The following is a 25,671-nucleotide window of genomic DNA, read 5'->3' as shown; positions in this document are numbered from 1 at the left end:
TTAACAATTGAGATGCACTGACATTATAAATTGATATTAAAGTTGTATCTTTTTAAATTGTTGCATAGTATTTGAGGTGAGTGTTGTGTATCTCTCTATCTATGAGTAGAGTCGTCTTGTCAAAAATCAAAAATGGACATTTTGTTGTAATGTAATACTTTTTTGTTGAGTTAATTGATATGTACGGCGATATAAATCTTTTGTTGTAATGCATTGTAAAATTAAAAAATAAAAGGATTAAATTAATATGCATTGATCATATAATTTTTTTTATATTCTCAATTTATCATAATTTTTAAATCATTAAAAATATTTAATTTATTTTGTCTATGAATAAGATGATAAATATTAAAATGATAAATATTACTAGAAATTCACAAACAAATGTAAGATATTGAGTTCAAACCCGATACATAATTTTCAACCTAAGAATATCGACGTTTTATCGGCGTTTTATCGGTTAAACTAGGATATATTACGAACAATACTTAGACATAAAAATGTTATGAAAAATTACAAGAAAGATAATAACAATCACAACAGCAACTACAAAGGACAAGACAATGGAGTTTACGAAATATTACATCTTGGTTTGATCTTAATTGGGAGACCCAAAGATGGATATGGCATTGGTTGACGAGTAATTGTTTCCTCTGGATTCAATTGAGACCATTCATACATCTTCACAAAATTGTGAATGGTGGTTAAGGTTTCAACTCTTGCAAACTCATTTCCTATGCAATAATGAATCCCTGCACCAAATGGAAGGTAAGAATAGGAAGGGATTGGCTTGCTTGGATTTTCAAATCGAGATGGATCAAACTTTTGTGGATTCTCAAATATCTCTTTGTCCATGTGCGTTCCACATGATGGCCAATATACCTATACAAGAAACCAACTTAACATTAAACTAAGGACAATTATATTTTATTAACATTTCGGTTCTCAGGGGGCCGGGAAGGTAACCAAAGTTTTTGAATGATTTATCCTTCACTGAAGATCAATTCACCACTTGGTTAATTAAGTCAAAAAATATGTCCAAATTAGAGAAATTTTAATGATAATAAAAATATGCGACTGCAATTAAAACTGCGACATCAATAATTTTGATGTCTCCACGAGATTTTAAAAAAGTATGCGACTGCAATTAAAACTGCGATATTAGGGCTTATGATGTCTCCATAATCGCAATGTGGATGCGATTGAGGCACTATGCATTGCACTCAATTGTTCAAAGTATCAAAGACTGTGACCACAATCTAAACCCTTGGAAGAAACATTACCTGCCACCCTTTTGGTATGTGATATCCTTGGTAACTAGTATCTTTAAGTGCTTTCCTAAATCCACCAAACAAAGGAGGGATCATCCTCATCAATTCTTGAGCAACCCTCCATGTGTATTTCATCTTTTGTATCTCTCCCCATGTTAGCCTCTCTTCATTTCCTTCCCTTTGCTTTAAAATTTCCATTTGTTCTACATAAAGAAATTTACCAAAGCTTTCAAAAAAAAAAGGACTACATCAAATGACAAGTAAATAATAACATCTTTTTTATAACCCTCTAGTTCCCGAGAGTAAAGGACCTTGATAATCTAAAGTTCTACTAAGAGATAAGTTAAGTTTGATAAAAAATTATTTCAGTTAGAATTCGAACTCAAATTCTTTAAAATGATTTATCATTAATCATTTGAGTTCAACTAAGTGGTTAAATAATATCAAAATCTTAACAACAAGTTAGTGTTACCTTCTAAAACTTTATTGTAAACCTCTTGATCTCTAGACAACTTCCATATCATCAAGCTCATAAGAGTAGCAGATGTATCATTACTAGCAACAAATAGAAAAATAAAATTGTCAGTAATTATGTCATCATCTAGAGGTTGATGATTTTCATCCCTTATTGCAAGAAGGCAAGAAAGCATATCATTAGTAGAGCTTAGAAGTCCCTTTGAAAGTTCCTCTCTTCTTTTGTTCATAATAGGAAGTATTTTTTCCACAATTCTTGCTCTTGCTTTTTGGCCTCTCCAAAATGAGGTGCCAGGGAAATTGATTGGAAGTGAATGAATTGCTTTAAATGATGTGATAAAATCTTCAAACAAAGCCTCTCTTGTGTGTTCATCTTTAATGTCAAATAATATATTGCAAGCCATATTATAGGCTAGTTTCTTCATCAACCCTACAACTTTAATTGTTTTATTCTCTTTCAATTTGCTTAATAATACTGTGTTCACTAATTCATCCATCTTTTTGACATAGTTTTGAAGGCATTCAGGTTTCAAGAATTTCAACATTTCACCCTTGATCAACCTATGCCTGCATGGAAAATACACAAAGGCCTTATATTTATAGTTTGTGTCATAAATGTAGTTTTAATATTCAAAATTATTATTGAACTTACTTCCGGATGAACATTTTACCTTAAATTTACTTTTAACTACGCTCAATTCAATCAAAATCAATTTCACCATGGTAAAATCAAACACACTAATATTATTTTAATTTCAAAATCAAAGTCTCGCGTTGTCTTTCCAAACATGAAAGACCTTATTTCAAAGTGCCATTATTTGAATCTAACACCATAATGGCATAATCAAGTTTTTAAATTACAGTCACGGTCATTGTGATCCTTAAAATTACAGACAATTGCGATCAATACAGCTGCATAAGTCATAAAAAAGCTGAATGTTGTGGTTGCAATAGTGGTCACATAGACTATTTTCTAAAACCTTGATCGTTATATAAGGATTATTTTGACAAATCATCTAAACTCTTTAAACTAGTAATGCATTTGATTAAGCGGACACAAAAGTTCGATTTATAAAATTGATTTTAATTAAAAATGATTTGAATGTAAAGCAGTGAATGTTTTGATACTAAAAATACTCAAACAATGACTTTGAGTGTAAAAATAATATTTTAAGTCAAAGGCTACAAATTCTATCTCAAGTTAATAGTCAATTCCAAAATTTCATGAATCACCTTTGACACTCCCTACCATAAAACCAAACAAACACTTAACCCATATGAGCAAGAGTTGAATAATATGTACCTTGATCCTGTGAGCTCAATTAAGCTTTGCTTTCCAAGTATCTTTTGAAGGGTGAGGGGTTTTTTAGCTGATAAAACATCCTCCGAGGAACCAAGAACAAACTTGTTTCCTTCTTGTCCAATAATAACCACAGTAGGAGAACCCAATAAGGATGTTTTGAAGACAGGACCATACTTTGATACTCTTTCTTCTATCCACTCTGAGCCCTTGTCTTTCCTCTGTGCTTTAAGAAAACCAAGTGTCTCTCCAATAATAGGGTACCCCAAAGACCCTTTTGGAACATTTTTTGTTTGACTTTTTGAGAGAAACTTTGAGAGGAGAAAAGATAAAGTCAAAGTGAGTACACATAAAAAAATGAAAGATATTTCCACAACCATTGATAGATTAGATGAAAGAGTTAAGATCAAATTTGGTCTTCTTAGTACTGTTTTTCATATAATGAAGAAACATCGGAAAGAGAAGACATTATTGATAGAGAATATTATATTGTAAAATGCTAACAAGCACACTTGATATATATGTTAAAAATTCAAATGCATAAGAAATTTTTTGGAAGGTGTATAATTTGAGATCGTAGAAAGTAATTTTTTCAATGTTGCTACCCACACCCCTCACATTATTATCCACACCCCTCAAGTTGGTAAAAAAACTAAAATACCCAGAATTCCCTTTGATATTTATAATATTTTTTACAATTTTACTAACCCATAACTCACATTCATCAAGATTCATCATATCTCATGACTCACATATCAAAAAATCACCATACTTCACCAATCATATCTCATAATCATTTAAAACTCACATAACTCACTCATAACATTAGTTTCTTCATCACTGAGTTCGATTTTTTTTTTTTTTAAATCTGGAAATTGTACGTGAAGTGAACTAAGAATTTACACAATCTTAATTCCCGTATACGTACGTGATTTAAGATTGTGTAATCAATGGAGTTTGAAAATTCAATATCTCAGTATGTACGCGATCTTAATTCACGTACGTGTACGTGAATTAAGATTGCGAAATCATTGAAGATTGAAAATTAAATACATGAACTCAATTTCACGTACATTTACGAAAACTAAGTTCACGTATATGTTAGCAAAATTCTGAAGATAGTTAATGATGATTGATGATGATTGATAATGATTAATGAAGATTAATAATGATTAATGATGATTGATGATGATTGATGATGATTAATGATGATTGATGATGATTTATGAAGATGGTTAATGATGATGATGGTTAATGTTGAAGAAAATGAAGAAGGTGTTGAATGAAGATAGAATAAAGAAGAAGATGAATTAGGTTAATGAAGAGGAAGAAAGGAAAGGTAATTTGGAAATTATAATTTTTTTAAACATTTGATGGGTGTGGGTAGTAAATTAGGGGGGTGTTGGTAGCAAAATTGTAATTTTTTTTTACTTCTACTTGTTTTTTATTTCATTTTTTATATCCTTAACAAATATCGGCACTAGTTAGCATGATCTTTTAATTGGATAATTAGTGATTTAAAAGTTAATTAATAGTGAATTTAAGTTTAAAAGACAGAAATTTAGTAATAGAAAAAATGAAAGGAAAAGTCACATAAAACAATTATATGTATTGAAAAGTTAAGTAATAGAAAAACAATAATAAATAGTGTTCATAAAGAAGGTTGATAGTTTTTTATCTTAAAAAAGACTATAAATTCTACCATAATTAATTAATATTTGATGTTATAAGTTTTGTGTTGTAAACAAATAAAGTCATGGAATGTGAAAATATGCTTTAAATTATCTAACTAGAGTTGGTTATGCTTTAATATTTGTTATAACTGAATTTGGCTAATTTAGTTATAACAAAGTAATTATAGTTAGGTAAACTAATTTGCCTTTTGAAACAGTAGCGATGAAATAAGAGCCTGAAAACGGAACATGATGAGTTGTTGTTGAATGTTGATTGAGAAATAGGTCTATGCAATTATCGAATTAGATTCATAGAAATCAGAAACAGAGATTAAGGGAGTGCAGAAACACAAATTGTGAACAATCTTGAACATACCTTAATCTTGTAAATTCAAATACTCATAGTGAATTGTCTTGTTTTCTTCTCCGTGATGTAGGTCTCAAGTAATTGAGATTGAACACGTAAATTCTGGTGTTATTCTTGTCTTATCTTTCTTTAATTTTCATTTACATTGATTAAAAATTATTTTCAAAACTGCACAAATGAAGAACATTCTCCATTTCAGTTCTGTAAAAAACGTTCTCTGTTTTCAGTGAAAACGAAGAATATTTTTCGTTTCAGTTCTGGTTCTGTAGTTGTAAAACAAGAACATTCTCCATTTTAGTGTTTCAGTTCTGGTAAAAAACATTCTCTGTTTTCAGGAAAACAAATACATTATCCGTTTCAATTTCTAATTTTGTAATTATTAGTTTTTATTTTGTTGGTTAATTCTTGTTGCAGATCTCAATATTGTTTTAACATGAACAAATAGATCAAGATTCAAACCATTACCACATGCCTAATGAAACTTGAGCTATTTACTCATATCTTTAGTTCGATGGCAATTGACATTTAATTATTCACAGCTATTTATTATTATTATTATTATTATTATTATTATTATTATTATTATTATTATTATTATTATTGTTGTTGTTGTTGTTGTTGTTGTTGTTGTTGTTGTTGTTACGAAAAAGCTATTTGTTATTATTGGTTGGTTTTTTAGTTTCTGTAATGATATTTATTAATCTATCTTCTATCCGTCTTTAAATTTTAGTTCTTTTAGTATTATATATATATTAAAAAAAATAATAAATTTTGACATGTTTAGTCTTTTTTATTTATTAAATAAAAATAAAATTTATTTAATGTATATTTTATTTTTATTTTTAATAATACAAAAAAAAAAACATTATTGATTGTATCTTAGGAACGAACATAAAATGTTTAAAAGACCTAAGATCATAGACAAATGGAGTACTTATTAATTAGTTTAATATAATATATATTTTTGACAAAATACATCATTTGCTCTTTTAAATTACATCAAAATAAAAAATTGGTACCTTTTTCTTTTATATGAAGTTAGTCATTTATCCTTTTTTTTCTGCTGAAATTAACTTTTTATGTTTGTAAATATTTATATTGTTGATCCTAATTTCAAGTTAGTTAAATTGAAATATAAAATTCTATCAATTTTTCCAATAAACTCGTGTAATTCTTAAAAATTGAATTATAAAAATTGATAAAAACGAATCAATAATGTAACTTGACTTCTAATATATTATTTGACATGATATCGATATATAATTATTCAATTGGTAAAAACGGGTCAAACACATCAATCCAATCAAAATTACACTTAATATGATTGAATTGGATCAAATATTTTAAGGAAATAATCAAAACCAAATCATCTCAAAATTAATCAAAATTGGCCTAGCACCAACCCCGACCTAGCTCTTCAAAAGTAGAAGTTCATGGTATTTTTCATTTTTAAATTTGAGATGATGATTTGATTCACATCGGTTCGACGAGCTCTGTTTTAAGGGGCACATATTCATTTTTTCTTGTTTTTATCGAATGAGCACCAATCAAGTCACTTTGTCAATCCTAAGAATGAAAAAGGACCATGAACTTCACTTTCTATTATACAACATTCACTGTCTTTAGAGTTTTGAACGGAGGTGATTCGATTGACAAAGTTATTTTGTTATGGGACACGAAACAGTAAACCTAAGAGAGGGACAACCAATTAGTCACTTCAAGGTCGGCCTTCAAATAAAATTTTGTGATTGGAAAATTCCAATATTTAAATGTGCTTTGTTCACATGTAATAGTTGCATATTTTTACATTCGTCAAAACTATTTAGTGCATATGCATCTAAATGACATTTACAAAGTTGTTAATGTATTTAATGTCTACAACGAATAACTCTCAATGATGTTCAATTAAGGATGTATTAGCTTGTAGATGAAGGTGAAACAATGTATATAATCCATAAATACGAAGGCTTAAGAAAAATATTCTAAATAGTACCTTTAGTTAAAACTAAAATGGATGTTATATATAAAATGACAAAACAATTGAACAATTGATCATACTCAAAAATATTATTTGTGTGTTATTGACAACTTTACTCAAGAACATCTTTAATTTTTTTGTTTGTATTTTTGTAATAATTTTAATTGATTTATACTATTATTAATTATTTTATTATTATTTATATTTTCTATTTTCTATAATAAAATTTAAAAAGGTTAATACGAAGTTGTTATTTAAAAAAAGACCTCCCTTTGTAATATTGAAAGATACTTCAATGCTAATTACTTTTGTCAAAAATAGCAAGATAAAAACAAACAAAAAGTTAATTAAGAATGTTAATTATGATTCTAAATGTTATGTTAATTTAACTTGTGCTTTTGAGTGTATTAATTCAAAGATATGATTTAAACAAAGCAAAGAAATCAACATAAAAAGGCAAGAAAGTGAATAGACAAGAATTGAAAATATTCTTAACAAAATCTGAAAAACGAAGAATGTTCTCCAGTTTCAAAATGATCATCACAGCTCTAAAACCAATCAATATCCACTAGTTAAAAGAAATTTTAACCTCTGGATTTTACATCTATATCATCAGCACTTGGCAAAGAACAAACTGAGATGGTTAGATCAAAAGAAACTACTCGAATCAGAAAGAGAAAAGATCACGAATTAGCAAGATCAGACAGATCTGAACATTCTTGACAGCATTCTGATCAATCTGGACAGCACTGCAACTTCAGCCTCCAGACTGATAAACATTCTCCAGCTTGCTACACTTGATCTTCAGCTGCAAACATCTTTCTCCAAAATGATCAGATCAGTCTCCAGATTGATTATCAATCTTTGTTTCTGCAGAATTTCAGCATTGATCTCCTTACTTCTACAGAAGTTTATAATCACTCACCAAACTGTTTTGGACAGAATCGAGGCTCCAGATCGAAGCTGTAACATCAATAATTACATATGAAACTTCAAGGATCATTAAACACAAGATAAATCTGATCAAGAACAAAGAAACCAACCCAGTCAACAAAGTTCAAATTATGTTCAAAGGCTGGAATGTTTTTATTCAAATATATTGGTTTTGGTCAAATCTGACAGAGCACTACCAACAACTCTTTTGACCAATATTAAATGCTCTAAAAAGCCTATAAAAGGAAGGTCAAGCTCAAGGAAAAATCTGAGCTTCAAGTACTAAGAAAATTCATTACTCATTTCAATCATACTTGAATTTCTCTCACACACATACATTGAATCAATTATGATTTTTCCCATTCGATTCCTAGAATAATTTTCGTGTATTTTTCTGTCAAAGAATTAGAACTCAAACAAGTGTTGAGCCTTCTCAGATTCTAACAAAGCATTCACATCATTAATGTAAAACTCAAACTATAAGAGTTTAATATAGTTTGGGTAGATTGTAAGAAATCATATCAAGGTTGATTGGTGACTTGATTGAACTCCTTTCTGGGTGGAAAGGTTTTAACTTTGTAGCAGATCAAGGTTGATCTGAACTAGGTGCTGTAAAACCAAGAAGGTTATTTGTTTTAAACACTTAGTGAAAAATCTCACGATTGTGAGGACGGGACGTAACCCGGGTTGGGTGAACTAGGATATATCATTGTGTGGTATCTCTTCCCTCTATTTACTTTCAATTTGATTGATTATCAAGTTAAATACATAAACTGATTTACTGATTTTAACTAACCAAGAACGTTCTCCGTTTTTTGTTTTCACAACCAAGATTAATCTTGAGTTATTTTCTTAAGTTTTTAACAAGAATTTTTAAAAGGTGCATTTACAACTCAAACCCCTTTCTTGTAAATCGACATTATTACTTCAACATTTTCTTTTTGTTTATTGATAAAATAATAAAGAAACTTGTACATAATTACGATGTCTAAAATTTAAAACTTAACAATATCAGCATCTGTTAGTTGAATTAAATCTTACAAACTTTATAATCTTTTTTAGTTAGAATACTTTTATAACATAAAAAATTACATTTTGTCAGATAAAATCTTTTTTAATTTTAATTTATAAAAAAAAATGTAAAGTAATATATATCTTATGTATTTTACTTATAATAATTTATATATACACATAAAACAAATCAGTTAATTTAATGAGTTTAAGATACATAGTTTATCATACTAATTTACTAAATGATGTAACAATAAATTATAAGATATATATATTTTGAGAGCATATCAAATGAAAATAGTTTTACGGTAAAAGAATCAGGGAGTTAAATCTTGACCACACAATCATATACGGATGATCAAAATTTATAGTTATTTAAGTGACACATGATCATTTAAAAAAGTCACATGACTTTTTGTTTTTCTAATTTTGAGACCTACGATTAATTTTTTAGGTCCGAGTCTAGCCTACAGTCTATTCTAGGTTTTCTTTTTTGTCCGGTCTTTTTAAAATATTGGTCTCATCCGAAAGCTTATTTAAAAGTTTATTTTATCTTAAAATATTTAAATAATATATTTTATAATTTTTTAAATAGACTAAACTAGACCTTTATATATAAAGAATACTAATAAAATAATAAATATAAGAAAAATTAATAAAATTATAACCAATAAGTTTGCAACAACATTTAAAAAATAATAAACAAACAAATTAAACTCCATAATTAGCAAATTACAACAAGTTCTTCAAAAAAAAAAAAATTACAAATAAAACAGAATTCATTCTATAATTAACAATAAACAAAAGGCATTACTATCATCTAAAAATAAATACTAAATTACTAACAAATAACAATGATAATAAATAATAATTATATATATATATATATTATAAATTTAAATCTGATCTATTTAAATTAATAGATTTTAAAAAATTATAAATTTAACATTATTAAATAAATCATACTAGACGATACATTAAATAGGTCAAACTATATACTCATAATAGATAGATTAACATATTTTCTCTAACTCCATATATATATATATATATATATATATATATATATATATATATAATATTTTTAAGTGATTGTATATAAAAATTAAACACTTTTTATTTCTCAAACATTCTTATGAAAAATTAAAATTAAATTATAAAAGAATTAATCATTTCTAACTCTAAGAAGTACATTATTATTTTTAAAAGAAAACTCTAAAACATATTTTCAAAACTAAAATATATTTTTTTCACAAAAGCTAAAGATATTTAAACTTTTACAAAATAACAATGTTCATTTAATTTTAGTGCATTAAATTCCCATCTTTTTAATTAATAAAAAAATAACAATGTTTATTTAATTTTAATGCACTAAATTCCAATCGTTAAAATAAAGTAAAATAAAATGAAAACCCTTTAACCAACCGTCTGTCAAAACAAACTTTTCAACCAATGCATGCATGTCTTCAAGCACACCGTATCTCTAAAATTTCAAATAAGAGCATGTAAAAGTTAAAAATAAAATATGAATAAAAAGCTGCTACTTTTTTTTTGACATAAAAATGCTACTACTATAAAATACATTAAATACTTTTTTAACTAAAAAATACATTAAAGAAAATAAAATAATAAATACATTAAATAATATAAAGTAAAAATGTTAAAATGTTAAAATTTTGTTTGCAACGTGGTGAGGAAGAAGAAAGGAGAGAGAGAGAGAGATTGTGCGTGATTTTGTGAGACTCAGAAAAAACAGAGAAGAAAATAGAATGGCAACACATATGCAAGATCCACCTTCCAACTCAAATCCAAATCCCAATGTTACAGCGTCAACGCCTTCTTCCAACGTCTTTATTCGCGGCGGCATTAACGGCCCTTCCACCACTCCCTTCGCCGGAGACGGCACCGGAGAATCTCACTCTCATCACCGGAGAGCGCACTCAGAAATCAGTTATCGTCTACCTGACGACATGATGGACCTTTCACCGTCGGATCCGTTAAACGGCGGATCTTCAACGGCGAGCCTGGAAGAGATCGGATCCGAAGACGACCTGTTCTTCACCTACATTGACGTGGAGAAGCTCGGAGGAGGTGTAAACGGTTCGAATCGTGGAGGAAATGGATCGGATCCGAGCGGTTATGGTAACGGTGCCGGAACAAGCGGAAACAACGACGGAGAGAAAAGTCCGAACGCTGCTACTACACCGAGAACGAGGCATAGACATAGTTGTTCCGTTGACGGTTCAACGTCGACGAGCATGTTTGGAGAGATCATGGATGCTAAAAAAGCTATGCCTCCTGATAAACTCGCTGAGCTTTGGACTATTGATCCAAAGCGTGCCAAGAGGTTTTCTTCGATCTTTGCTTCGAATATTTTTTTCTCGATTTATCTTCGTTGGAAAATGTATCAAGTTTTTTGCTCTTAAATTTTGCTTTCTAAAACTGAATGTAATATAATGGATTAACATTGACTTTTATAATCCTAATTGTAATTAATTCATTATTATTGTGTTTTATAGATTCTTTGATTATATAATTATGTATTAACTAAAAATAAATGTATCGTTAGTTTGAAAATGTAATTAGTTAATTATGTTAATCTTTCTGTGTTGTGTAAAAATTATGTTAAATCTAATGGCATCATAATGGTTATTTACAATATCTGAATAAATAGACACAATTTGGAATCTTCCTTTTTCTTTTTAGATTATTTGATATGTAGTTGTTTGGGTGCTACATTTTAAGAACAATGCGTTTACAACTACTGTGGATTTCTAATTTGTAACAACTACATATGCTTCTTGAATGTTTATGCCAGAGATGCTGCTTTAGTTTCATTTTATTTTCAGTTATTGTATTTAGTAACTGCTTTGGATTTTTTTGGATTATTATTCTCACAAGTATTGTTGTTATGTATAGAATACTTGCGAATCGACAATCTGCAGCACGCTCGAAAGAAAGAAAAGCCCGCTATATACAAGAGCTTGAGCGCAAGGTTCAAACCCTTCAAACAGAAGCCACTACTCTTTCTGCTCAATTGACACTATACCAGGTTAGTGTCACTGTCAACTTATATCCAGAAGAACAACAATATTTTTATCCATAAAACAAAATGTACTTGGATGTTTACTCTATCTTTGCACAAGTCACACAACAAACCAGACATTCTTTTGTGTATTATTTGCCCATTTTGTTGATTGGAACTGCATATTATGCTAGAAATGTATTAACAAGTTAGTTGAACTAGATTTTAATATGATACTTTAGTTTTTAATTTTTTTGTGGCTTTTGATTATTGTCTGAGGATTCTTATAATCAAACATTATTGCCTGGAAATATTTCTTCTACGGCCTTGTGTAGGCATTTCTCACCAGCTGCTCAAACAATGCACTTAAATTATAATAGAAGATATATCTTTGTCGCTATTGCTTTTATCGATGTAAATGTCACATTTAGGAATTTGGACAGTGGACATTGGACACACTCCTCTTATATTTCTCTTCACAAATCCTTTCTTTTTTTGGTACAGAAATCTACATATTTCTTTATCATGTTTCAGAATAGTAATTTAGATTGACAAATTATTTTAGTAGTTCTGGTATGGATGTTGGATTTTAGTTGAACTTCATTATCTGTTATGCACAAACTAATGGCTATAGGAGTTTGACTCACCACTTATTGATTTTTTTAGAGGGACACAACTGGTTTGAGTACTGAAAATACCGAGCTTAAGCTTCGTCTGCAAGCCATGGAACAACAGGCACACCTTCGAGATGGTAACTACTATTAAGTCAATCACTTTCTTATGACAATTTGATAAAAGCTTTACATTTTTCATATGATAATTTTTGAAATGATTTTGTTAAAATTATATAATATATTGGAATTTGTTTCTGATTTTATGTAGCTCTTAATGATGCATTGATGAAGGAAGTTGAGAGGCTAAAGATTGCTACCGGGGAGGCAATGAACCCCTCTGAATCTTATAATCTGGGAATGCACCAGATGCAATTTGCAGGGTCAAATTTCTTTTCAATGCCACAACATTCAGGTCCTTCTGGTCACCAGAACATACAATTTCCTCAATTTGGTCACTCCTCATCTAACATGCCAACTCATCAGCTGCAACAAACCAATTCTCATCAAATCTCAGAGATGTTACAAAATGACCAGCTCGGCCGTTTGCAGGGACTCGATATTAGTAGCAAAGGAACAACCCTCGTGAAGTCCGAAGGTCCCTCGATATCTGCAAGTGAGAGTAGCACTACATTTTGAGTTTAACCTAAACTGCTTGACCTGCTGACTTATTTATGGTACTCTTTTGTCAATTTGTCTATAGTGTTGACATGTAGTCACGTAATGAAGGTTCTTTTTCATTAAATATTCCATTTAGATTAAGATTTAATTCTTGATTGTTTATTCTTATGGATGCTCCCTAAAATTGGGAAGCACCCTTGTGGTTTTGTCACAAAAATTCCTGCAATCATGTTGAAGCGTGGCATTTTTGTGCTTGTGGGTTTTAGAAGGAATGAAAGGTCATTCTCTTGTATCTATGTATGTTGGGATGTTTTTCGATCCCTCTCTGGTCATATGTATCATCATTTACATGATACTAATATGTAAACTGTGATTTGTTGTTTGTTCCAATTGAAGGATATGTAAGATGCATTATCCAAAACAGAAAAGAATCTATAAGAGGACTTATAGTTCTTCTAGTAATTATAATTATATTTATTATTATTTTAGATTTATGCCTTTGGTTCCTTTTGCTCATTAAAAAGTAACTTGAGTTTTGGAGACTTCTTGTATTATGTATCATAGATTAGATATTTGTATGAATTGATCATTTAGGCATAACATGTCTTAACTGATTGTATTGCATCCTATTTTTATAGCTCTAACTACTATTGACATCATCAGTATGAATTCATTACGAGATAAGGTTTCAGAAGATATGGTCCATGTATAACAATTTTGGCTTTCCTAACAGAAACTGTCCTTTGTCTTTAAAGACTTGGAGATAAGAATGCCAACCCCTCTTGGTTCTCTCTCTGCCGTACCTTTAAAACTATCGTCTTGTCTAGTTTTTTTGTCTTACATGACATTAATATTCAAAATCAGCCCGGTGGGTCCTAATACTGAAAAAAGGATGATGCAGAATTGTATCTTTAGCAGCTGTCTTATATAAACTGTCACTATTAGGAGTAATTCTTGTATGGTGATAAGTGATAACCATAAATTTAAATCATTCAGGCACACATAAAAATACACGTCATTTTATTAGTAGCATTAATGCATCATCTATAGGTAGCATTTCATATTTTCATCATTACAATGTCTCAACTTTTTATTAGTAATTTAAAATGAATGTATATTTTAGAAAAATATGAAAAAAAATTATTTTTATAAAATAAACAATCACTCAATGTCTTTGATGCTTCGATAGCCATTGAAGCCAATCTCTCCTACTAGGGCTGAAATATTTTAAATGCTTAAGACGACAATTACTTTAGAAGGGAAAATATTTTCTTTGTTCTTCTTTTTTAAATTCATGTCCGTTTTAAGCTAACAACATCTAGACAAAGAGAAAATAATAATAATAATAATAATAATAATAATAATAATAATAATAATAATAATAATTCTGTATCAATATCCTTATTAGACTATATTTACAGGAGATTAAAGGAATATTTTTATTGATGAAAGATGATAGACATTGTTCAAGATATTAATTCATCGGATCGTTACATAAGATGTAACTATCCGTACACTTTATTTTCTATAACAAGGCTTATATGTATTTATTTTTTGGTACAAGGCTTATATTTCTTTATTCGCCAATCGCCATACAATAATCTTTGCAGCACTACTAGTAGTAGTCACAAATGTTGCACCCTTAATCGCTGCTTACTTCACCCTGCGCAATCACACCAAAATCAATAATTAGGGTGTATTTGGTAAATATCTTAATTAAAAACTTATTGAATTAGTGGTTATGTATATGCTTTATAATGAAAGAGAAAATATAGTTATATTTTATGTAGTTTTTAAATTATTTCTATAACTTATCATAATATATTATTTTTATAACTTAATTGATTTATTTACACTTGTCTTTGTTTGTCCTACAAAATGAATGTCAAATAAATCCAGTAACTAATTTCGTGCTAATTATTACCCTAAACCAAAAAAAAAAAAAATTGGACATGAATGCTAGACACAAAAAAGAGAGAAGACTTACTTAGAGCAATTAGTGTTAGGGTAAACTTTATAGGGACATTTAGATCCACATAGCTCACCAATTTGATTAACACGTGTATAGTTAATCAAAGGGATTTTGGCAGCCGTATCCTGAATGCAGTGGCATGCAACTCTTCTATCATCACCATTCTTATAAGCAGCATTTATAGAGTAAACACCTTGGCAACATAAGGGTGATACACTCCCTCCTAATACTGCATAGGGTATGCATGGAGTCAGAAATATGGTTGTTTGATCACATGTTAAGGTTGCTTTAGCATGAGAACTTTCTATCAACATGCAAGCAATCATAACAATTAATGCAACTTTGCCCATTTTTTTTAAATATAAAAAGAGGTTTTATATTCTACTCAAAAAGTAAGCAATTTTGCTTCAATGTGCTATTTGGTGTGTTGGGTTTAATTAATGATGGTTTATATAAGGTTGGTGTCTAGGGGACCTGAATTTCATAGGAAAATGACAAAGTTATATTTAGTAGAAATTTCAGTCGTTAATTTGAGTTTGGATGATTTAAATCACACATTCATAAAAATAAGTTTTATAATGCGTTTATTTCAATTTTTTTTTAAAATACTCACTTATTTTAAATAAAATAATAATTTTTAAAAATTCACTTGTTAAAACTTAAAAAAATAAAATTATGAAAAATAATCTAAAAATTGATTTTTTTAGAAGATGTTTTTAGTAGCTTTCTAAAAAAAGCCATTTTTTTTTATAAGTGACTGTTTTAAATAATAGTGATTTTCACTAGAAAAACAAACACAAAATAAACCTTCATTTAAAAAAAGTAATATTTAAATTATTGAGTATAGAATTTTTTTATAATATATAATAAACGGAGCCTTAAACATCTCAATTGTTGATAAGTATTATATGGTTGAAAACCGTAACATGGATACGATAATTGCAGGAGATTTGTTTCCGTAACTAAGATGAGTCTAAGGGCTGCGAGAAATTTATTCGCCCGAGTCATAGATTTTTCTTGTGTGTGGGATTATTCATTGTTAGAAAATTCAAAGTAAGGAATTTATCAGGAAACTTCAAAAATGTAGAAGTTGCTTATAATGATTTTGAAATTAGGACCTAGTGATAGATGACTAGCATGCACAATGCCAAATTATTTCTATTGCATCATGAGCATATTAGTCAGGTACTTTTGTTATTATTAGTGTGTCAGCTTCACTCAAATAATTTGTAGCCGCCATAAAAGTCATAGAATATTAGAGTAAGTAACTTAGTTGACTCATTCATTATAAGTTAGTGACTTACTAACCACATTCAGTTAGCTTTAGTTAATAGGTAACCATTTTAGTTGCCACTCTGGTTAAGATTCAACTAGATTAACCAAGGTATAAACAGTGTATTGTGTAGTCCTCAATTTTGTCCAATCAATTAAAAATTCTAACTCTTCTATAGAAAAATAGTGTATTGTGTATTGTGGTAAGTCTAATGTTGGATCAATTTTTGAGAGAATATATATATGTTTGGAGGCTTGTAAAGTTGTATTTACTAATACATGCATACCTTTAATTGAGTTGGATGTTTGTTTCTTGAAGGAAGAATATGGTGGTAAGTTAATAGTTGTAGTACATAAAGATGAAAATAATCAGATGATTCTCATTGCATATACAATTGTAGAAGCGGAAGCAAGAGACCCATGACAATGGTTTCTAGATCTTTTACTGAATGACCTCAACAATGTTCAACATAGGCAATATGCATTCATTTTAGATCAGCAAAAGTTATGTATACCTTCATTTATGAATCTTTTTTATATTTGTCTATATATTTAGTTGCTTTATGAATTGATTTCAGGGATTGATACTTGTTATTGCGAACGTTGGGTTCCATGTGGAACATAGATTATATGTTAAGCACTTATATGAAAATTGGAAGAAAAAAAGTATTCCGCATGACATATGAAAGAACTTATTTGGTTGACAGCAAATGATACAGTGGTCCAGGATTGGAGAAAGCAATGCAAAATATTAAGGCAATCGACAAAGATGCTTAGAAACACATGATGCAACTCCCACCTTCTATTAAGACATTTTCAATGATGGATTTGAACCGCATATCTCCTAATTAAACTGAAAGAGACTCATAATCGATTTCGAATATTTCTAGGCAACTTTTATGACATAATAAAAGAATTTAACATATGATATTAATACGAAAAGTCAATAAATTAAACATTAATAAAATATAAAATTATTCAGTATTTGTAAATAAAAGTTGATCTGATGCATCAAATCAACCATACATTGACACTAATTTACTGTTTCATCGACTAAACAGACCCGAGTTATCTGATTGTGCCTAGACTCAACAAAATTATAGATATTAAAAGCAACTTGTGAAAATGAGTAGAATAAAATGTAACTTTTCAGAAAATAAGTTTAAATTGATACTTGACTACTCAATTTTTCATATATAAATGCAAATATAATACTTATACAGTTAAACAAGCAATTTATTTAGTACATATTTCAACAATTTTTTTTCATTTTTACATTTTTTTTATACTGAACTAGCATAAAGGCTTTGATTCACGAGACACAAATATATATATATATATATATATATATATATATATATATTCTAGAGTCACCAATCTTGCTTTATTCTTTATTATTCTTCCTTCTTCATCAAATTTGTTCTAAATACCCATTTGTATCTATAATTGTTTGATTTTGTGGATTTGGGACAAGAGTCCATACTTGATTCTTTTCAAATTGGAGAAGTTCTTCTTGCATTGCTTTAACCCATGAATTATCAACTATGGCTTCTTTGATTGACTTTGGTTCCATTAGAGAGTCAATTGTTATGTTGTTGTCATCATCTTTAAAGGATATTTTTGTTCTAATGTCATCTGACGTGTTTCTTATGATTTTATTTTTTGGATAATCTCCTATGGTTTTCCAACTTCTTGAAAGAGTTTGAAATGGAGGCTGATGATCAATCTCGTGTTTATGAGGAATGATATGTTGTTGTTGCTCAGATTGTTCTTCTTATTCATCATCTTTTGTATGTCAAGAGCATCAAATTCATCAAATATTACATGCATACTTACCTCAATAGTTTTTGTTCTTAGATTAAATATGTGATAACCTTTGGAATTATTTGAATAACCCAAGAAACTGACTTTGTCTTATATAGCATCAAACTTCCCTAGATTGTCTTTGCTATTTAAAATATAACAGTAGCAGCCAAAAATGTAAAAGTATAAGATATTTGGCTTTCTGTTTTTCCATAATTCATAAGGTGTTTTGTTGATGATTTTTTTTTATTGATACATGATTTTAAAAGTAACAAGAAGTGTTGATTGCTTCAGTCCAAAAATATTTCTCAACATTTGATTCTTCCTAGATTGTTCTTGCTATTTCTTGTAATGTTATATTCTTTCGTTCAACAACTCCATTTTGTTGAGTAGTTCTTGCACAAGAGAGATTATGAGAAATGTCATTTTCATAAATAAAAAATAACTTTTAAAAGATGCATTTATGAATTCTTCTCCATGTTCACTTTTACAGAAATTATGTTAGAACCTTTTTCATTTTGAACTTTCTTACAAAAGGTTTGAAAGGCATCAAAAGAATCATCTTTTTGTTTTAAGAAAAGTACCCATGTATAACGTGAGATAACAAAGTCATATCTCATTCCTCCTAAACTTGTAGTTTTTATAGAACCAAAAAGATCAATGTGAAGCAATTCAAGAGAATTTTTAGTTGAAATAAAATCTTTTCAATGAAAACTATTCTTGACTTATTTTCTTTTAGCACAAGGTTCATATACTTTATCTTTATCAAAACTTATTTTTCGCAGACCTCTAACAAGATCAAGTTTGGAAAATTTTGAAACTGTTTTCATGCTAACTTGCCCAGTTGTTTGTGTCATATCCACTTAACTTTGTTTATGGACATAAATCATGATTCAGTAAGTAATTCTTCAAGATATAAAACATATAGATTTTTCTTTCTAGATGTAGAGAAAAAGATTTTTCCAGAAGTTGTCTACTTGACTTCACATATGTTTGGCTTAAAGATAACCTCAAAACTATTGTCACACAATTGACTAATGCTTAGAAGATTATGTTTTAAATCTTCAACGTATTGAACCTCGACAATTTTTGCAGAGTTTTTTTTACCTATAATATCTTTACCTTTGTTTTTTGCCTGATCATTATTCCCAAAGGTTATCCTTTTTGGCAAAGGAAAGAAAACATTGTTTATCTTGTGTCATATGTCTCAAATAACCATTGTCCAAGTACCATAGCTTTTTCTTTATATTTTGAAAACCAACCTATATTTGATGTTACTAGATTTTTAGGTACCCATTTGGTCTTGGGTCCTTAAGAGTTAAATTTTTCTTTAATACTATATTTTTTCTTCAAGTAGAAATTTCATTCACTGTGACCAATCTTTGAACAATAAGAACATTTTCTTATTTCTTATGGAGAAGGTTCTATCATGATACCAAAACGTTCTTCTTTTTTGAAAGGTTGTCTTGATTTGTATTTTTCATCTCGTTTTTAAAATAACATACATAATCAAGATGTCCAATTGTATTGGAATAAGAACATTTTGTTTTGCATTTTTCTTAATTTCTTTCTAGTTCAAAAAAGTTTTCATAAAGATCCCATAATTCCTATCTGATGCAATAAGAACATTTTGTTTTGTCAAAACTGAGTCTAACTTAATCAAATATTTCTACTTGAGATTCCATAATTCTTTGGAAAGTTTCAGTGGATTTAATAAAATTTGATAAATCATTTTTAAGATAATCAATTTATGTTTTGAGTAGAATGTTCTCCTTTTGAATTGTAGAACGTTCTTGACATTCAGATTCTTCACATGTTTTAAAATGAGACTTCTGCAAACTTTTAATGAATTTTTGTAGTTCATCATTCGTAGCTTGAGTTATCTCTTTTTCTTCTTCTATCTTTTTTGTTGTTGCAAACTTGTTCCTTTTAGGAGCCAATTTTTTTAGCTAGAAAGTTTGAGTCATTTAACAAATTATCAAATTCTTTTTCAATTTATTCACATAAAGGACACATTTCAGAAATGATTACCTCATCGTTTTTTAAGTTTTCCATTAGACACATGTTGGCTTCTTCATTTTCTTCTATGTTTGATTCATCATAATCATCGCAGGAGGCCATTGGTCTCCATATGATTAGAAGACATCTCAGAATTTTTCTTACTCTATCTTGGACTACCAAGAGACCGCATTTCATTTACAATGGTTGTAAATCTTGAATACATTTCATCAATGGTTTCTCATTCATTCATCTCAAATAGTTCAAATTTTCGTATATCAATATCAATTTTTGTTTCTTTAACATTGCTTCTTCCTTGGTGATGAGTTCGTAATGTATCTCATACTTTTTTTGTCGTATCACATTCACCAACTCTTTCGCTTTCTTCCCTACTTAAAATACAAAACAAAAATAATTGAGCTTTAGAATTTAGAAGGACCTTAGCTTTGTCTTATGTTGTCCAATCTACTTCTTTCTTTTCAGCAAGCGTTGAATCACTTTGATCAACTCTTGGTACAAAGTTTCAAATCATTATGATGCGCCACATTCATGTATCTTGTGATTTAAAAAATAGTTGAATCTAACTTTTCAAAAGTAGTTGTTGTAGCTAAAATATCACTAGAAAGGGGGTTGAATAGGGATTTTGTTGTTTCAAAAGGTTTTTAACGTGTTTTGAAAAGCTATCATCTCAGAGAGGATGCGAAACCAAGGATCGTAATTTAAACCTTTGAATTTGAGCTGAGTAAAAGAAAGAGAAAATATAGAGAATGACATACACAACTTTTATACTATTCACCCAATGAAGGCTACATCTAGTCCTCACACACTTGTGAGATTTTACTAATGATCAAACTGATTAACATCTCACTGAGGTTGATTACACTTTGTGTATTCTTTAGCGTCATCAAGTTTACAATCTTGTTTATAACAAGTTTCAACTATTTCCAAGTGCAACTCACGTGCAAATTACAAAGTGATATGAGTATGATTGTTTCTCTTTTCTTAAACACTTTCTAAAAAAGATATTTCAAAGATCTAATGAAGGATTATAGAAAGTATAAAGAGGGGATGAAATGACTCTTGATAGCTTTAAGATTCTTGATCATTTTATGCAATGTTGTTGTGTATTGATGATGAAGAGCATACTGCCTTTTATAGAGACTTTGAGATGCCTTTTCCATGTGACAAACATCTTATGACTGTTGGGGACTTGATCAAAAAGTCCAAAGTCTTTGATCCTAATTATAGAACTGCCATCCAGCTGTCCTTGGACAGATGCAGTCCATCCTCGTACAAGAGGTTCAAACCTCCTAGGTACTTGGTCATGAGCTGTCCTTTTCTCTTTTCATTCTTCAAGACATGTAAGGCTATGATTTTGACTTTGTGGGATACAACCTTTCTGTAAGTTGAAGTGCTAGGTCGTTTTAAACTTTTGAGAATGATGTTGACTATAGATCCATCCTCTTACATTGTATTGGTCATCCTCATACCTCGTACAACCCATCCTCATACCAGTTAAATCTAGCATATGACCTCCTTGACTAAAATGCTTTATTTGTTCATTTTTTGATACCGTTTTAACTTCTCATCATGACTAAAAATCATGGTTACTGTAAGACCCGTAATTTTAAAGTACTATTTATGTATTTTTGGTGTATTTTGGATTTGGGCTCGGAGGCTTTTAAGCCAAAGTTAATAATATTTTGGAGATATTTATTAAAAGTAAGTAATATATATATGTAAATATATATTTATGTTTATATGTGTTAGTTTGGGGGGAAAAAGAAAGGAAAACTAGAAGGAAGGAAAAGGAAAAGAAAATAATATATAAAGGAAGGAAGGAAAAAGGAAGAAGGGAAAAACAAAGGAAAGAAAAAGAAAGGAAGGAAAATTTCAAAACTCCATCTTCTTCCTCTCTGTGACCGCGAGTTGGGTGTGAGTTAGATCAAGGTTTTCGCAACTCCACTCTTCCTCTTTGATTCGAAAACGAAGAAAAACGGTTTTTGAGATCCAAACACAAACCCCTCCGTTTCTTCTAGATCCAAACCTCATTTCTCGAAGAGATAGAAGGGAAAGTTGCTCACCACCACGCTACGGTGCTAGTGAACTATTTTGGAAGCGGCGTTGCGAGCGGAGATTTTACCAGAATTTCTCGCGGTACCGGAAACGCACGTTAAAGCTAACGTTGAGGTAAGGGCTCCTTCCAAACTTCTAGTTTGCATTAGGGACTTATCTGTAGTTGTGTGGGAAGGAATTGTTAGGGTTTAAACGGTAAATGAGTATTAAGAATGGGGAATCTCTTAATGACTCGTTTACTGAATGTTTTGCGAGAAAATCGTTTAAGTCAAAAGTATATTAAGAATGGGGAATCTCTTAATATGACTGTTTGCTTAACGTTTTGTTTTGAAAATCATTAAGTTAAATCGGTATTAAGAACGGGGAATCTCTTAATGACTTATTTAATTAATGTTGTTTGAAAGTCGTTTCGGTAAATGAGTATTAAGAATGGGGAATCTCTTAATATGACTGTTTGCTTAACGTTTTGTTTTGAAAATCATTAAGTTAAATCGGTATTAAGAACGGGGAATCTCTTAATGACTTATTTAATTAATGTTGTTTGAAAGTCGTTTAAGTTAAATGGGTATTAAAAATGGGGAATCTTTTAATATCTGCATTTGCTTAACGATTGTTGTGAATGGAGTCTGTGTATGCTCATGCATTTCATTTGGTAAATTGTGTCGACCCGTGATAGGTGACACCTTGGTAAACTGTACTGACCCGTGATAGGTGGTACATTTACGATTTACATTTTTGGTGGATTGTGCTGACCCGTGATAGGTGGCACCTCGGTAAACAGTACTGGTCTGTGATAGGCGGTACGTTTACGATTCCCGCTTTTTCTTTTAGTAAATCGTGTTGACCCGTGATAGGTGACACCATGGTAACTGTACTGACCCGTGATAGGTGGTACGTTTACGATTTACGTTTTTGGTGAATTGTGCTGACCCGTGATAGGTGGCACCTCGGTAAACAGTACTGGTCTGTGATAGGCGGTACGTTTACGATTCCCGCTTTTTCTTTTAGTAAATCGTGTTGACCCGTGATAGGTGACACCATGGTAACTGTACTGACCCGTGATAGGTGGTACATTTACGATTTACGTTTTTGGTGAATTGTGCTGACCCGTGATAGGTGGCACCTAGGTAAACAGTACTGGTCTGTGATAGGCGGTACGTTTACGATTCCCGCTTTTTCTTTTAGTAAATCGTGTTGACCCGTGATAGGTGACACCTCGGTAAACTGTACTGACCCGTGATAGGTGGTACGTTTATGATTTACGCATTTTAGTAAATCGTGCTGACCCGTGATAGGTGGCACCTCGGTAATTGGTACTTTGGCCTGCGATAGGCGGTACAATTATGATTTACGGCCCTTCGAGGAGGGTTTTGGTTTGGAATTCCGAGTCCATGCATTTTGGCATATACGCATTGCATTAGGGTGCTTGGCACGCGAGTCGTGGTTGATTTGAGTTTTATGATTAAGTGATTTGAATTTGAGTCGTTGTGGTAATTGCGTTGAAAATGCTAAGTGTTATGTGTTGATTGTTGTGTGTAAGTATGATGGTTATCGAGATCCCAATTGCCGTGGTAATCGTGTAGGAATTGCTAAGTGTTAGGTTGTGAACTTGATTAGGAATGACTTGAGTAAATGCATGAATTTTTGGAAAAACGATCAGGGAAATCGATTTCCCAATCGATTGGATGAGTTGCAGGAAGTTCACCATTTTGACCTAATCGATTTGCCAATCGATTGTATAAATATATCTTTCAAAATCTTTTAAGAAATCGATTTGGAAATCGATTGGCAGAGAGGCAGGAACTCAGCAAAACTGCCGAAATCGATTTGGAAATCGATTTGGCAACCCAGGGACTCATCAGAACTGACAAAATCGACTTAGAAATCGATTTGGTCATGCAGAAACTCAGCAGAACTGACCAAATCGATTTGGCAATCGATTGGCTCAGCAAAAGTCCTTATTTTGAGTTAGATAATCGATTGCTCAATTGATTTATCAATGCTTTGGTCAATTATGTATTACTTGATGGTTTGAGAACTTCATTTTGAGTTCATTGTTAATTGGCAAGCATTATATGAACTTTTAGCATATGGAAAATCCTTTTAAGGTGCATGCTTAGTTGAAAAGTTATTTTGGGCATTTAAAAACTTAATTGTTATGTGTTAACTGTTATTTTCTGGTTGGTGACCCTTTACAATTACTGTGGAAATCTGGGCTTTGCCCTCAGATGAGAGTCAGGACGGTCCTACCGGTTCGTACCCCACGGACGGGAATGGAGATGGGAACGCTTGACTGCAGTTACGTTAGGAGGATCTCACGGGGCGCGTGGAGATACTCAGGGTGTATAGCTTTTTGGTAGGATGATCAGATTAGGATGATGTATAGGAACTAGGTGTCCTTCGTTTTGGATTGGAGTATTTTTAGTTTGGGAAAACTGTATTTATACTATTATTGCCAGTACGACTTCTTATGTGAATGGGTTCCATGTACCATTTATGGTTGTGTAAATGTTTTGGATTTATAATTGGAGAAACTTTTCCGCTGCTTGTAAATTTTAATGACTCAGTTATTTATCCAAAGGCATTTCTTTATCTATTTCTCTGTTTTAGTTTAATTACTTTTGAAAAAAAAAAATATACCCTCGCTTTGAAAAACGGGGTGTTACAGTTACAGTGATGATGAATATTATGCATCTTTGAAGGTCATCCTCTCAAGGGTTCATCATATCCTCCAGTTTTAAAAACTTGATGGATTGATTCAGATTTTTCTCCTTTTTATCTTATTGATGACTAACTTGTTTTCTTATAAGAATTCACTCTAAAGCACATATTAGTCATTAACCACAATCATAATCTCTTAAGTAATTTTGTTATCATTAAAATCATTTGAGATAAATTTTGTCTCAACAATCTCCCCCTTTTTGATGATGACAAAATTCTTTAGATTATAATTTTAAATATAAAAAATTTATGAGATAAAATGTTTATGCTCCCTCTAAATTATATGTGTAATATTTTTAAATTTAAAAATAATTACTCCCCCTGAACATATGCCAAAGTTTTGAAATAATAAAATTTAACCATAAATAGACTTCATATTAATGAGATTGATATTACAAAATGGTGGTTCAAAAGACATAAATATTAACTAGCATAAACAAGAGGATTGAAATAATGGTTTCAAAAAGAATCCTCTTAAACAAAAAGTTGATAGCAGGATGATCATAATCAATCTCCCTCTGAATTTGTCAACCATAAAAAAAAATTGGAAAGATCCATACACCTA

The 25,671-nt window shown here is 30.3% G+C and overlaps 3 protein-coding genes across 4 annotated transcripts; 1 reads left to right on the top strand and 2 right to left on the bottom strand.

The window, feature by feature from the left end:
• Positions 1-346: 346 nt before the first annotated feature.
• On the bottom strand, positions 347-3,536 carry LOC101504503 (taxadiene 5-alpha hydroxylase-like). 2 transcript variants are annotated; one of them, XM_004500308.3, is made up of 4 exons: positions 3,049-3,536; positions 1,744-2,312; positions 1,284-1,474; positions 347-882 (listed from the first exon to the last, which is right to left on the bottom strand). In XM_004500308.3, exons 1-4 carry the CDS (start codon positions 3,423-3,425, stop codon positions 571-573), a joined length of 1,449 nt encoding a protein of 482 aa, XP_004500365.1. In that variant the 5' UTR covers positions 3,426-3,536; the 3' UTR covers positions 347-570. The 2 variants fall into 2 exon arrangements, with proteins under 2 accessions (XP_004500365.1, XP_027190862.1); XM_027335061.2 differs by having other exon boundaries at positions 1,744-1,826; positions 3,049-3,535.
• A 7,145-nt stretch (positions 3,537-10,681) lies between these two features.
• LOC101504176 (transcription factor RF2b-like) lies at positions 10,682-13,758 on the top strand. Its single transcript, XM_004500307.4, has 4 exons — positions 10,682-11,354; positions 11,927-12,059; positions 12,699-12,783; positions 12,915-13,758. Exons 1-4 carry the CDS (start codon positions 10,777-10,779, stop codon positions 13,280-13,282), a joined length of 1,164 nt encoding a protein of 387 aa, XP_004500364.1. The 5' UTR covers positions 10,682-10,776; the 3' UTR covers positions 13,283-13,758.
• A 1,489-nt stretch (positions 13,759-15,247) lies between these two features.
• On the bottom strand, positions 15,248-15,586 carry LOC101503860 (non-specific lipid-transfer protein 1-like). Its single transcript, XM_004500306.3, has one exon. The coding sequence runs from the start codon at positions 15,584-15,586 to the stop codon at positions 15,248-15,250; it is 339 nt and encodes a 112-aa protein (XP_004500363.2).
• Between the last annotated feature and the right edge of the window lie 10,085 nt (positions 15,587-25,671).

This window comes from Cicer arietinum, chromosome 5 (assembly GCF_000331145.2).
Source record: "Cicer arietinum cultivar CDC Frontier isolate Library 1 chromosome 5, Cicar.CDCFrontier_v2.0, whole genome shotgun sequence".
In the NCBI taxonomy this organism is placed as follows: Eukaryota; Viridiplantae; Streptophyta; class Magnoliopsida; order Fabales; family Fabaceae; genus Cicer; species Cicer arietinum.
Note: the sequence above shows the minus strand (reverse complement) of the source record. Positions and strands in the feature narration are given on the sequence as shown.

Excerpts from the sequence above, each read along its gene's own strand:
- LOC101503860 (XM_004500306.3), bottom strand. The coding sequence starts at position 15,586 with ATGGGCAAAGTTGCATTAATTGTTATGATTGCTTGCATGTTGATAGAA.
- LOC101504503 (XM_004500308.3), bottom strand. The coding sequence starts at position 3,425 with ATGGTTGTGGAAATATCTTTCATTTTTTTATGTGTACTCACTTTGACT. Across the intron at positions 2,313-3,048 it reads ATTGAGCTCACAGGATCAAG|GCATAGGTTGATCAAGGGTG; the intron begins GTACATATTATT and ends TTTTCCATGCAG. Across the intron at positions 883-1,283 it reads ACATACCAAAAGGGTGGCAG|GTATATTGGCCATCATGTGG; the intron begins GTAATGTTTCTT and ends TTTCTTGTATAG.
- LOC101504176 (XM_004500307.4), top strand. The coding sequence starts at position 10,777 with ATGGCAACACATATGCAAGATCCACCTTCCAACTCAAATCCAAATCCC. Across the intron at positions 11,355-11,926 it reads GATCCAAAGCGTGCCAAGAG|AATACTTGCGAATCGACAAT; the intron begins GTTTTCTTCGAT and ends TGTTATGTATAG. Across the intron at positions 12,060-12,698 it reads CTCAATTGACACTATACCAG|AGGGACACAACTGGTTTGAG; the intron begins GTTAGTGTCACT and ends TGATTTTTTTAG.